We start from the raw sequence: 13,239 nt of genomic DNA on the forward strand, positions 1-13,239 counted from the left end.
CCTCGCACAGAAACGAAGACCCAACACAGCCAAAAATAAATAAATAAATAAAATGCTGGCTTAACTCCTAGAGAGTTTAAAAAAAAAAAAGTTAGATTAAAAAAAAAAAAAACTTAAGCATTTATGGTTACTATATAATACTCATAGATAATACTGTAGCAGGAATAAACTTCAGTCTACAAACTTAAATATGCAACAAATGGAATTTTTTCTGTAACTGAGCTTTATTTCTACTTTAAGCCCCCACTCAGCTACAGTGACAATAATCTTATCAGCGGAGGCCGGCTCCCTCTCTCAGGACTGTGTCTGGTTAGGGAATTTGTGAAGTGCCAGAGATGAGGAGAAGCAGGAGAGGTCAGGTCCTCGCATCCCTGGTCCCCACATAGATTCTGAGATGCTCTTTGGCCACTCTGGGGTTTGGGTTTGTCTTTTGGTTTTGGTGCTGACAGGCCTGGCCCTTCCAATCACGGTAACTGCCTGGCTTGAAGGTCGGGAAACCTGTAGCTTCCTTGTTTCGATGTGACAGGAGTCTCTGTGAGGTGGCCTTTCTGCCTGGACACATTTGAAACATCACCTTAGAACTTGTTAGAAACGCAAATTCTCCCTGCCCTATTTCCTACAACAGAAACTCTGATTAAAACACCGCACACCACATGTTCTCGGAGGCTCCACTCTGCAAGCCTCTGCCCAGGATGGAGCCGGGGCAGGCGTTACCAAAGACATAGTCTCTCCTTCCCTGGAGCAGGGAGCGGTGTTAGAACCGAATTCTACTCCCTCCTCTCTGACTCCTGATTATTTTTTCTTCTGCCCAGGGGACGCTCCCTCTATCCTGAGATGTTTGTTTCAGAGGCACCAAGAGTTATCTTAATGGATTTAGTTTTAAGCAGGGAAGTACTTTTAGCTTTAAACTGGGAAATATCGGGAGAAAAAAAGCGCGCAGATCTCACCTGCCATAAAACATTTTTGCTGATGAAGAGCTTGAGGCTTCAGGTTAAGTCCTGAAAACCACAGGGAGAAAGAACACAGCAAGAACCGGTAACCACATTTTCAGGCTCTTACAAATTCTTTTCCCCCAACCTACTCCACCGTCCTGCCACCTCTCTCCCCTGATGACAGTCAACAGGCTACAACAAATGTCCGGGTAGATAGAGGTAACAGGGAAGGGACTTTCCGTGCTCTGGCTCCAACCTCACAACACTGTGAGGTGGCGTTATCATTCCCATTTCACAGCTGCGGAAGCTAAACAAAAATGCGGCCGTGTCCCCAGCGCTTCTCAGCCGTTATTTTCATGTTTGAGCAGTTTCATCCGAGTATTATTTCAGGGAACAAATACTTGAGTGCCTACTATGTGCCAGGCGGTGGGGTTTCAGGGAATTAAACCCTCTGGCTTTACATCATATTGAAGGAGGATTAAGAAAGAAACAATAAAACGGTTAAAAAGAGAAACCCGAGACGCTACCCACGCCATATTTGGGATAACGTCTATCTGCCTCCCGCGCCGTCTTCCCGCGAGGCCGTCCTGGGGCTCCCATTGGTCTCTGCCCCTGACGTCACAGGAGGCGCGACCGGCCGCGACCAATCAGGGACCGCTCCGTGAACTTCGCCTTTCCGTCTCTTCCCGCCAGACTGGAAACGCCAATCGTTTCCTCGGCAGAAAGACCTTTCACTTCTTTCGCCCCCGGGGATATTCCCCGGCGAGAGCCCATTCGGCACCCCAGCCGACCCTGAGAGGCGGAACGGGACGGGCGGCGCACCCAGAGTGACGACGCACCCGAGACCGCCGCGCCGGCTGGGACGTCACTTCCGGGGCGCTTCCTCGCGGGGCCTTGTGGGTAGCCGGCCGGGGTCTCCTGGCGACGATGATGGCGGGGGATGTGGGCGGTCGCAGCTGCCCCGATTCGGAGCTGCTGCTGCACCCGGAGCTGCTGTCCCAGGAGTTCCTTCTCCTCACCCTGGAGCAGGTGCGGCGCGCCGGGGCGGGCGGGCCTGCTTGAGGGAGGCGCTGGGACTTGAGCTCGCCCCGGGGAGTCCTCGGCGGCGCCGGACACACCCGCCGCCGGCGCGCCTGCCGCCGGGTCGAGCCTCTCTCCGCCCCGCTCGGCCCGGCCGGGTCTCCTCACTACCCTGTCCGGGAGAGAGATGTCCTTAGAATATCAGGAACTCCCGGGAGTTAGGACTTACGTTTTTGGGTCCTGATGGCTCGGAAAGGGGAGTTCAGGCGACCCCCGCGGCCTGGATGTAAGCAAGGGCCTCCGGAGAGAGGGGTAGGTCGTAGAAGAACGGAAATGACGGGTGGTGGTCCCCGACTGCCAGGGCTGGAGGGCATCGGAGAAATCGACTGTTCTCCAGTCTCACCGCGTTCAAAGATGGGGAAACTGAGTCCCAGAGAAGTGGCATTACTTCTGTGAGGTCACACCGTCGGTAGATGGTGCAGACAGGCGAACTGGCTCTCAGTGCAGCGTTTGCTCTTTTTCAGCTGGTGTGGCCTCTGATAGCAGAAGAGAAATAAGACCAAAGAAGTGATGAGTTTTGTTTAAAGTGGTAGAGAATTACTGAAAGCCTTTGGAGGGGTTTAAGTAGCGTGTTTTGTTGTTTTCCTTGTGTTTTTCCCCCTCGGTACTCTTTCTCTGGTTTCCTCAAGCTCCCCTGCTAAGTAGATTATTTTAGGGATGTCAGTTACCTTTCTTACCTGTGGTTCTCAAACTTTTTAGGTAGGTCACAGTCACCCCGGGGCTTGTGAAAACACAGACTGCTGGGCTCCAACTCCAATCTGAGTTTCAGATTCAGTAGTTTGGGGTGTGGCCTGGAAATTGCCATTTTTAACGAGCTCTTGCCGCTGGTCCAGAGACCACAGTTTGCGAACCACTGTCCTGGGGCAGTGCTTCCCTAACTAAGGTGTCTATGGATTCTGTAGGAATGTTGTCCAAGAGAATCCCTAGCGTTTCCCCATTCTTCTGAGTGAGTACAGGTGAAAATTGATAATAAAGAATGGTCCAGAGACATTATAAGAGATAAAAGAAGTAAAGTTTGTGCTTTTAAATCTTGAAGAACAAAAAGAAAGGGGATCAATTTATCAGAGGGCTGATTGGATTTGTTCTGTCAGTTTTAAACACAAATGTTTCCAAGCCTTTCTGAATTGTCGAGCCCACAATCTCCTTTCCATCCTTATTTTCCTTCCTAAATCCAACTCTGTCCGTAACTGCTCCTATGCCTTCTGCCATATGTTTTCTGTTGAGAGTAAGTCGGAAAGTGAGGTGATGCAGAGAGGGATAGTTGGACGATGACCGGGAGCCACTGAAAGGACTGGTGCAGACATGAGGGGCCGCTTGTTCTGGTGTGTGCTGTTACCAGGGCCATCATCAGGAAGGCGAACGCAGCTTCCGTCCATAGGGCCGTTCAAGTCTGGGTGGTGGCCTTCAGTTTAAGAAGCACTATTAGGGAAACGTGGGGAGCAATATACAGGGTGAGGCCTCCAGCCCGCTCGCTAATCTGATCATGATGGTAACCCTCTAGATAACTTTTTGACAGGATGTAGTGATTGTTATCATTGTTTGTTTTCTCGTCTGGTCTCCCCAGAAGGTCCCTCATTTTCACTTTTGTTCGTAGGTTAAGGTGCTGCTCCTGGAAGTGGTCGTTTTTTTTTTTTTTTTTCTTTTTTTCTTTGTTTTTAATTAATTTATTTATTTATTGATGGCCGTGTCGGGTCTTCGTTTCCGCGCGAGGGCTCTCTCCAGTTGCGGCTAGCGGGGGCCGCTCTTCATCGCGGCGCGCGGGCCTCTCACCGTCGCGGCCTCTCTCGTCGCGGGGCACGGGCTCCAGACGCGCAGGCTCAGTAGTCGTGGCTCACGGGCCCAGTCGCTCCGCGGCACGTGGGATCTTCCCGGACCGGGGCTCGAACCCGCGTCCCCTGCGTCGGCAGGCGGACTCTCAACCACTGCGCCACCAGGGAAGCCCTATAATACTGTTTCTTGCAGTATCATATAGAATGTTAGGCATGTGTCTAAACGTGAAAATGGTTTCATACTTGTAATTTAAGCAGTCATGTTTTACCCTGTTAGGTAGGCAGTTGGTTAGTTATTAAAATGAGAGATGTTGTTTTGAAATTACTGTTGTTTCCTTTTCTACAGAAGAACATAACTGTTGAAAATGACACGAGAGTAAACAAAGACAGTCTTACCGATCTTTATGTTCAGCATGCAATACCGCTGCCGCAGAGAGATTTGCCAAAGAATAGATGGGGGAAAGTGATGGAAAAGAAAAGAGAACAACATGAGATAAAAAATGAGACGAAGAGGTACTTTTGCGTCGTTCTGGTTATCATCTTATCTTATATGACTAAACAATTTTGCTTTCCTTTTTTCCCCAGATAGACTTAGGTAAACAGTATTGACTCAGCTACTGTTTATTGAGCACCAGGTACTGTGCTGTAGCATGAATAAAACTGACAGAATTCCTTGCTCATATTTTAATTGGGAGAAACACAATAAAAAAGTTAAGTAAAATACAAGGTATGCTACACTGTGGTAAATGCTAAGGGAAAAGTGAAACAGGGAAAGGGAGGACAATTTTACGTAAAGTGGCCAGGAACAACTTCACTGAAAAGTGACATTTCAGTAGAGAGACCTGTAGAAGGTAGAGGGCAAGCCAGCGTCCCAGGCCGAACCTGAGAACCTGGTCAGGCGTGTGTCCACACGATGTGCCAGGAACAACCCAGAGGCCATCAGGCTGGGCGGGGAGCATCAAAGGCAGAGCAGGGAAGGAGGTGCACACGGGTGAGCGCAGGAGGTTGTCAGTCGTTGTAAGAACCTTGGCTTTGCTCTGAGATGAGAAGCCATTGGAGAATTTTGAGCAGAGTGATGACACCATCTGATGTACATTTTAAGAGGTTTATTTTGGCTGCTGTACTGAGAAATGATTTAAGGTTGGGGGAGGGGAATGGGGAAACCACTTAAGGGGTTGTGCTGTAATCCTAGCAGCAGATGGCAGTGACTTTGACTGAGGTAGTGGACTCGGTAAGAAGCGGTTGGGGTCTGGATGTGTTTTGGAGGCAGAGCCAATAAGATTTGTTGAATTGTCAGAAAAAAGTGGAGTCAGATAAGACTCTGAGGTCTTTGAATGAAACAGAAGTGAAGAGATGGTCGTGTAGCTTCAGGTACACTATTTTAAAGTTTTAAATTCCAGAAAATTTTTCGTAAAACCACAAGCAAGTGAATTTCCTTTTATAAAGAAAGTTACATTTAACTAATCAGTGTAGTTGGTTAGTGAGGACCAAGTATCCTAAGATCCCTAAATGGGCTAATTATTTCTTTTCTTGTGTCTGTTTATCGCAAGTGGGTGCTCTTGATTAATTGCTGAATTTCTTTTTAGAGCCTTACCGTCACAGGCAGTGCACTAGAGAAAGTGGGAGGAGATGGAGTGAGAGGGCTGCGTGAGGAGAATGCCAGCTCTGAGTTAGTGGCTTTACTCTCCAGGTACAAAGAAGAATTCATGACTGATAGGGAGGTTGTTCCCCAAGTCCGAGAATAGCTGAAGAACGTGACGTGTGTGCTCATCTGTGTATAGTCTTCTGGAGAATAGATATGGGTACAGTCTCACTGTTGACCAGGAACACATTCAGCTCAGGGTGAGCAGCATTTTAACTCTGTGGTTACAGGCCGTGTATGAGTGTTAACTGTGGTAAATCTGTGGATTATGATGCCGTGTATACCTTTAACTTATTTTTGGTGACTCTTATTAAGAAAGTACTTTCTTCTTGACCTGCACATTCAGGCACGTTGTCGTAAGCAAAGCTTTCAGTACTGTTATGTTTTACTTCCTATGGTAATCCCTCTTAATTCCTCTATATCATTTTGGAAAGGACCTTTGACTGTTTGTAAACATCACAGTTTGGCTCTCAAATCAGAGCATTAAAGCTGGAAGGATCTAAGAGACCATCAGGCCTTTTTTAATTGCTTGTGACTTTCCCCGGAGGAGCTGAGCTCCAGAGGTGCTGTGATGTCCCCCAGGGCACACCACGCCAGGCCCGGCTCTCTGGTGCAGTGCTTCTCAAACTTCAGCGTGCTCCTGAGTCAGGCTGACCTCTCCCCAGCTGGAGAGTCCTGCCCTCAGTCCTGCTGTCTGTTGCCCTCGGAGGTGGCGGTGGGCGGACGGTGAGCTTGTTTTTCATCTTCTACCAAATGGTGTTCACTGGTGGCCTAAGAATTGGTGAGTTTGGCCAGTCACCTAGGGTCTGGCTAAAGTGCAGACTCTCAGTCAGTACAGATCACAGCCCCAGCTGCTGCGATTCTTTCGAGCTCCCGAGATGGCGCTGGTGCTGCTGGCCCCTGAGCGGCGAAGCCCAAGTGTCCTTCCTGACGACTCAAGTCCTTTTAACGTGTTTATTTTAAATAAACAAATCTATGTTTCATTTGAGGTATAATTAATAATGAACAAATGAATGCTTTTATTATTAATCTTTATGATTAAGAGTGGCAGTTAGGTTTTCGGAAGCTAAATGTGAAGACTTGCCAAGTTATAAACTTAAAATTATACAGATGTTACAGTTAGTTTCGAAGATGCCGTGGCTTTAAAGACCTTTAATGAATGGAGTAGAATGTCCTGTCCCATTGTCTGTAGACTGCCATTATGGTAGTTTAGTATAGTTCTATAGTCTATTTCCTTTCTAAATAATCATTGATACGTGGGCAAGATAACCCTATCAATAGGATGGTGATTTTTAAAAATTAAAAAAAAAAATTTTTTTGTGACTAGGAAATCCTGTTTTAAGTTTTGGGGTTAGTTGGTGGATTGATGCTTTAAAAATAACTGTGTATACATGAAAGGTAACTGTAAATTTTTGTCAATAAATATTTTAAACTTAAAAGCACTGGAAAATTATCATTTCACTTAAAGTAAACATAGAAAACTGCATTTCTGGTAGCCCTACTTCCAGTAGTCCTACTTATCAATAAATCTTTTTCGGTCATTGTTTTACCTTTGAGTCCCAGGGAACTGGTTTGCTGTCCAGAGGGTATTTTTCATGACACATCTCTCCGATTTCAGGAGTAGCACCGCAGACGGGTTTCGGAAAAGACCCCTCATCGTGTTTGACGGGAGTTCAACAAGTACAAGCATAAAAGTGAAGAAGAGCGAGAACGGAGACAATGACCGACTCAAGTCCCGGCCTCAGGCCGGCGCTACCAGTAATGCCTTTCGAAAATTGTCAGATTCCTCTTCAGGTGTTTCACCCCTAATTTTGTCTTCCAATTTGCCTACGAACAATAGAATGGAACACAATAATAATGACACTAAACAGAACCATGACTTAATGCATAGGAAAAGTCCTTCCGGCCCCGTGAAGTCGCCGCCTTTGTCGCCTGTAGGAACTACTCCGGTGAAGTTAAAGCGAGCCGCTCCCAAGGAGGAGGCCGAGGCCGAGGCCGCGGTGAGTGTGGACAGGAGATGTGATCGTTCTCCAGCCCGTCAGTGATCCGTCTCACTTGTACATCTCATTTCTCGTGTGTTTGAGCCCTGGAATCCATGATGATAAGCTAATGTTTCTTAAAGTGCACTCAGTTTATTTCTGCTTAAAATGTGTAAAGAGAGTGTCTCTTAGGCCCTTTTCCTAGATTTTCCTCACTTAGATCCTTTCACTATCTTGGAACTAAAAGAGAGAAATAGTCCCTTGTTAGCAAGGCTTAGAATGTTAACTCAGTTGTCCAGGGTCACGCATTTATGAAGTAGCATTTTAGAGCTTGACCTTAAGTCTGTTTTGGACTTACCTTAAAATCACACCAGAATCTCTAGGATTTACCCCTTGCCTCCCCTACCCCTCACATGTACCTATCTTTAGAAGGATGGAGTCTCCTCCGTTACGCTCTACTAGACTTACCATTTGGATGCTTGGATTTCGTACAGCAGATTTCTATAGATAACATGGTTGATTTTGAGTTTAATTATGAGATTTTACATATCTATATATATTTGATCTTCCCATAGTCTTCTCAGAAAAGTGATTTCACTTTTAAACATCCAGCAGTTTTATAGCTTTTATTCCTTATTTTAGTTCATTCAGGCTGGTATAACAAAAAATACCATTGACTGGGTGGCTCAAACAATAAACATTTACTTCCTATGGTTCTGGAGGCTGGAAGTCCAAAATCAAGGCGCTGGCAGATTCAGTGTCTGGTGAGGGCCCACTTGCTGGTTCAGAGTCAGCTGCTTTTCACTGTGTCCTCACATGGCAGAAGGGGCAAGGGAGCTCCCTGGGGTCCCTTATGGGGGCACTAATCCCCTTCATGAGGCTTCACCCTCATGACATAAGCGCCTCCCAAAGGCCCCACCTCCAGGTACCATCACATCGGAGATTAGGTTTCAACACAAGAATTTTGAGGGGACACAAACATTCCATGTAAGTATACTTTGGCTTTATTATCATCTTCAAGTTGTGTGTCAAAGGCAGCAAAACTCTGAGTGGTTCAGACCTTCTAAAATAGCAGATCCGGGGCTTCCCTGGTGGCACAGTGGTTAAGAATCCGCCTGCCGATGCAGGTGACACGGATTCAAGCCCTGGTCCGGGAAGATCCCACGTGCCGCGGAGCAACTAAGCCCGTGCGCCACAACTACCGAGCCTGTGGGCTAGAGCCCGCGTGCCACAACTACTGAGCCTGCGCTCTACAGCCCACGAGCCACAACTACTGAGCCTGTGGGCTAGAGCCCGCGTGCCACAACTACTGAGCCTGCGAGCCACAACTGCTGAGCCCACGTGCCTAGAGCCTGTGCTCCACAACTACTGAGCCTGCGCTCTAGAGCCCGTGAGCATTAACCACTGAAGCCCGTGCGCCTAGAGCCCGTGCTCCACAACAAGAGAAGCCACTGCAATGAGAAGCCCGCGCACCGCAACGAAGAGTAGCCCCCACTTGCCGCAACTAGAGAAAGCCCGCACACAGCAACGAAGACCCAACACAGCCAAAAATTAAATTAATTAATTAAAAAAAAAAAAAAAAAAAAAAAAACTAAAATAGTAGACCCTGGAAAAAGAAAGCTGCTCTGTATCTGAGCCGCCCAAAGTTCTTGTGTTAGTTCTTCATTGACTCCTTTCAGCAACCCTGTGAAGGAGGTACAATAGCTTTTCCCATTTCACAGATGAGGGGAAAGAAGCTTAAATAATTTAAATAACCTTGTCCAGGTTCCAGAGTCAGTAAGTGGCCGGCCCACAGTTTGAATCCAGGTCTGTGTGGCCTCAGCGGACGCACTTCTGACGGCACCACGCTGCCTCTGCCCTCATTCTATCACTCCTATGGGACCAGGAGGGGGTGTCGGAAACGAGCGGGAAGAGCAGTCCAGACCTTGAATATTGGGATAAGAGTGAGCTTTGAGGATTTTTTTTTTCCCCCCAGTCTCTTGGAAAGCATTTTTCTACTCAGAAAGCTTTTACTGTTTCAGAGGTGTGATTTTTTTCTCTTTTAAATCTTGTATTAAGGTCTTAGATTGTGAGGTTGGGAGGAGATGGGCTCGGCAGGGAGGAAGCAGGTCTGGAGCAGTCAGTGGTTCTCAACTCCGAATGTGCCTGAGGTCACCTCGAGGGGCTTCCAGAAAACCTGGCCCGAGTCGGAGCCTTGTCCCAGCCACCTCCCGTGGGTGCTGACTGAGTTGGTTCTGCGATAGGGCCCAGGCCTGGGCATGTTGGTCAGTTGGTCAACTTTACCGTGGGTGAGTCTGCAGGGTAAACATCTGAGAACCACAGCTGGCAAAACGGGAGCCCGGGGCTCGCCTTCTTTCCTCACCTTCCCCACCAGATGGCAGCAGTGCCCCACCGTTTCTGCATCAGTGGTCAGGCTTGGTGGTTTAAAACGTGCCTTTTGGGTATTCTCTGACATTTCTGCAAGTGTAAACTGACTTCTTCTCATGTCTTTTCAGAATAACCTGAAGCCCCCAGAAGCAAAGAGGAAGATACAGCATGTTACATGGCCGTGAAGGAAAGTTTCGAAAAATGTAAATATAACTGTAACTGTAGTTTTTCAAACAAGTTCACATTTACTGACAGTATTTACAGAGATCCTGATTATTGTGGAATTTTCTTAAGAGGTTTAAATTAGGTTCAAAATAATAAAGTCCTTTCCTTTCCTTTTTCCCTCCTTTTCCTTCCTTTGGGGGGAACAAATCTTGCCTTTCATGCTCCTATTAGGAAAGAGTTTCTTTTTAAACAAATGGTTTAGTATAAGTCATTTATATTGGCCCTACTCAAATAATTAGCTGCAAGTCTGGTATAAAGCATTTGATGAATTTTAGGAATTATTCGCATTAGTCTCTTTTGGTCTTTGGGGAAATTTGAGGTTTTTTTAAACTCGGATATTTTAGAAGTTCACAATTTTCATTTCTTTTCCCAAGCAAAAGAAAATAACAGTTCATTGCAATATTCTAGTGAATTCTGCCAAACTCCTCCTCAAGGTTCCCCATGGAAAGCATATTAGTAGTGCTGCCAATAAACTGTTCGGAATATACAGATGAAATTGCTGTTCTTCAAGTGCTCGTGTTGCCTCTTTCCATAAACTCGAAAGGGAAACCGGCGCTTGCTATTGCTCCTTCCCTTTTATTGTGAATTGATTTCTTGTGAGTAGACCGGCCCACCCCTTGGACGCTCCTGTCACGTGGCAGCCCTGCTCCTCTTCTCACGGTGGCTCTGACCTCCCTCTCAGCTCTGGTTTCACTGTCTCCTGGGAGCTTAATCTTTTCCAAATGAGGCCGACTTCAAACTCTGCAGGGGAAGTAATCACTTTAGAGGTGGTACCTGATGGCAGAAAGCTTACAGGATAGGAAGGGTGGGTAGAATTCTAGAACCTGAGAATCCAGGAAGCCTGGCAGTGAGGGGAACTCGGCGCGACGTGCATTCGGCAGAAGGGGGGTTGCTGAGTCGGAGGTCACGAGAGAGCAGCACGGGGGCAGGGGCCCGTCACCCGCGGAGGCACCGCCGAGGTTTCGTTGGTGTTAAGTGGTGTCGCTCCAGTTGTGTAGCAGAAGTCAGCGGGGAGATAGGGTAGCCCTCACGTTCACGGGTTCTGGTGTCCACTTCCTGCTGTGTATTTCTAACCAAAGCCAAGGGTACTTTATACTCTTCCCTTGTACGACTGATCTTCGAATGGGGTTTGCCTTTCAACACTTTTTAGAGCAATCCATTGCTTTTTTGATATGTTAAAACAAGCATTTTAGTTCAGCTATTGAATAGCCTTACAAAAAATTAATTCAGCCTTGCAGGTAAGTACTGTACTAAAACTTTAAGCCTGCAGTGTTCAGCCTTTCTGCCTTTATCCAGACTATAAATCCATACCCGTAAGACGAAACTGAAAGACACTGAGTGTGGCATAAGTTGTTAATGTTATGCTAAATTGTTAAATGTTTGGTTGCCTGCAGGGCTGATATTTGGAATATTGTTGCAGGACAGCCATAATCCTATACACAACTGTGTGTTAAGGGAGATTTTAAAAATGCAGATTTCAGGGTAGAATGACAAATTATATTCTACATTCTGTTGTCTCTTCTGCTTCCATCTGCATTTCTCTCTTAGTTAAGAGAGATTTAGCCATTTGACAGTTTTAAGTCAGTGGAAACTTGTCTTTAGTTACTCAATAAAATTAATTTTTAATTTGTGTATTTAACTTACAGAGTAGGTTGGTAATAACAGCTGAACTGTGTAACATTGTTGCTTCAAATTGAAGTTTATATTATGAACATTCAGAATCAGTGCTCATATAGCAGCATATTATTGCGCTATCTTGAGTTTGAAAAGTGGGGAAGCCTCAACCCTGTGCTGTGTGTCACGTACACTGACATCCGAGCGCTAGGCCTCCTTGCGGTGCGTGGACACAGCTCCATGGGCGGTGGTAGGGCTCCGAGGTGGTGCTTCGTGGGCTTGAGAGCTCCCAAGGCCTTGATGTGAACGGCGCACACCTGGACTACCCCTCGCCCCCTAACGTGGGCTGATCTGGTTGCTTGGATTCCTTCCTGGGGTCAGCGAAGGGCAGTCGGTCGAGTCAGGCGGCTCCCGGGGAATAGGCATGTGTCCACTTCCTGCCCTTAGCAGGTGGTCTCGTTCTTTTCTTCCTCCTCCTCTTTGTTCCCTGTTTTCCTTTTTCTTACTCTCCCCTCCCACAGTGCACTTGCTCTGCCCCTTCTCCGTCACCCTGTAGATCCTGAGGTCCAGGCTTAGGTTTACAAGTCGCATTGCTCGGCCCGCTTGTCGGCTGGGGCTGGAGCTAGGCGAGCCCCGTGCTTCTTGAGGACCACAGACGCTGCCGCGGGGGTCTGCGAGTCTCAAGGCCCTGCAGCACCGGGCGCTGAGTTGCCGCAGTGGCTCTGGAGGCAGGGCGGTTTACCAGGGCCCACTCACTGATCTGGGCGGCTGCCAGGCACTCTGCAAGGCTGGCTCAACTACTGCTGTGAGGCTGTAATATTTCTGCTAGTATTAAAATTCTTCAGGATTGCAGTTATCGTTTGAAAGAGTGTTTTGGTTAACTTAAGTTTTGAGAGGTGATTCTAAAACTGATCTAGAGACTCACTTAATAGCAACAACCTGTTAAAAACTTACATTAAGTGAAACTGCCAGTGGATTAAATCATATGTATGTAAGAGCTTCCTTTGTTTACTACTGTGGGACCTCAGTAATTGTGAGGCTCCAAAATGGTCAAAACGTTCTTAAGTGTGCTCTTTTATTAAATGCTCGTGCAGGTTTTGTAATTCGGTACAGAAAGTTTAACCTTGTAATGTACATTTTTGTATGTAAAAAGTCTTTTAAGGAGCCTTATCCTTATTTAAATAAAAGGAATAAAATTATTGAGTAGGTTTCTCATTCACAAAAAAAAATAAAATGGAAACGCACTCTGTAGTGATTTGATCTCTTTCTGTTTCACTAAACTATGTCAAAAAGTGTTACTTATTCTTTATGTACAGCCTCCTGTACCCAGATCAGCTGGGCTCCGCCCTGGTGCCAACAGTCCGGCCACGTCTTGGGCCTGCGGGAGGTGCTGGGTCGCCAGGGCGGCCTGCTGTACGGCTGACTCGCTGGCGGCCACTGCACTTCGTGGGATGGAGACGCCGTCCGTCCCCCGAACCTGTCCTGTGGAAGCTTTCCTGCCCGGGGTGGTGGGGTGGGGGGGGGGACTGACCAGAGATTCGGTCGAGGGGTTGTTTGTGTTTGGAGTGATCTTGAAGAAGTTAATGTTTTTTACTGGTATCTTACTGTTGGAGACTGAAGCTCTAAATTAA

At 47.0% G+C, this 13,239-nt stretch overlaps 1 protein-coding gene across 1 annotated transcript; it reads left to right on the plus strand.

The window, feature by feature from the left end:
- The first annotated feature begins 1,695 nt into the window (after positions 1-1,695).
- Positions 1,696-12,790, plus strand: C15H2orf49 (chromosome 15 C2orf49 homolog). The gene is made up of 4 exons (XM_068564943.1): positions 1,696-1,961; positions 4,128-4,294; positions 7,042-7,423; positions 9,898-12,790. Exons 1-4 carry the CDS (start codon positions 1,860-1,862, stop codon positions 9,952-9,954), a joined length of 708 nt encoding a protein of 235 aa, XP_068421044.1. The 5' UTR covers positions 1,696-1,859; the 3' UTR covers positions 9,955-12,790.
- The last annotated feature ends 449 nt before the right edge of the window (positions 12,791-13,239 follow it).

The sequence above is a fragment of the Eschrichtius robustus genome, chromosome 15 (assembly GCF_028021215.1).
Source record: "Eschrichtius robustus isolate mEscRob2 chromosome 15, mEscRob2.pri, whole genome shotgun sequence".
Classification (NCBI taxonomy): domain Eukaryota; kingdom Metazoa; phylum Chordata; class Mammalia; order Artiodactyla; family Eschrichtiidae; genus Eschrichtius; species Eschrichtius robustus.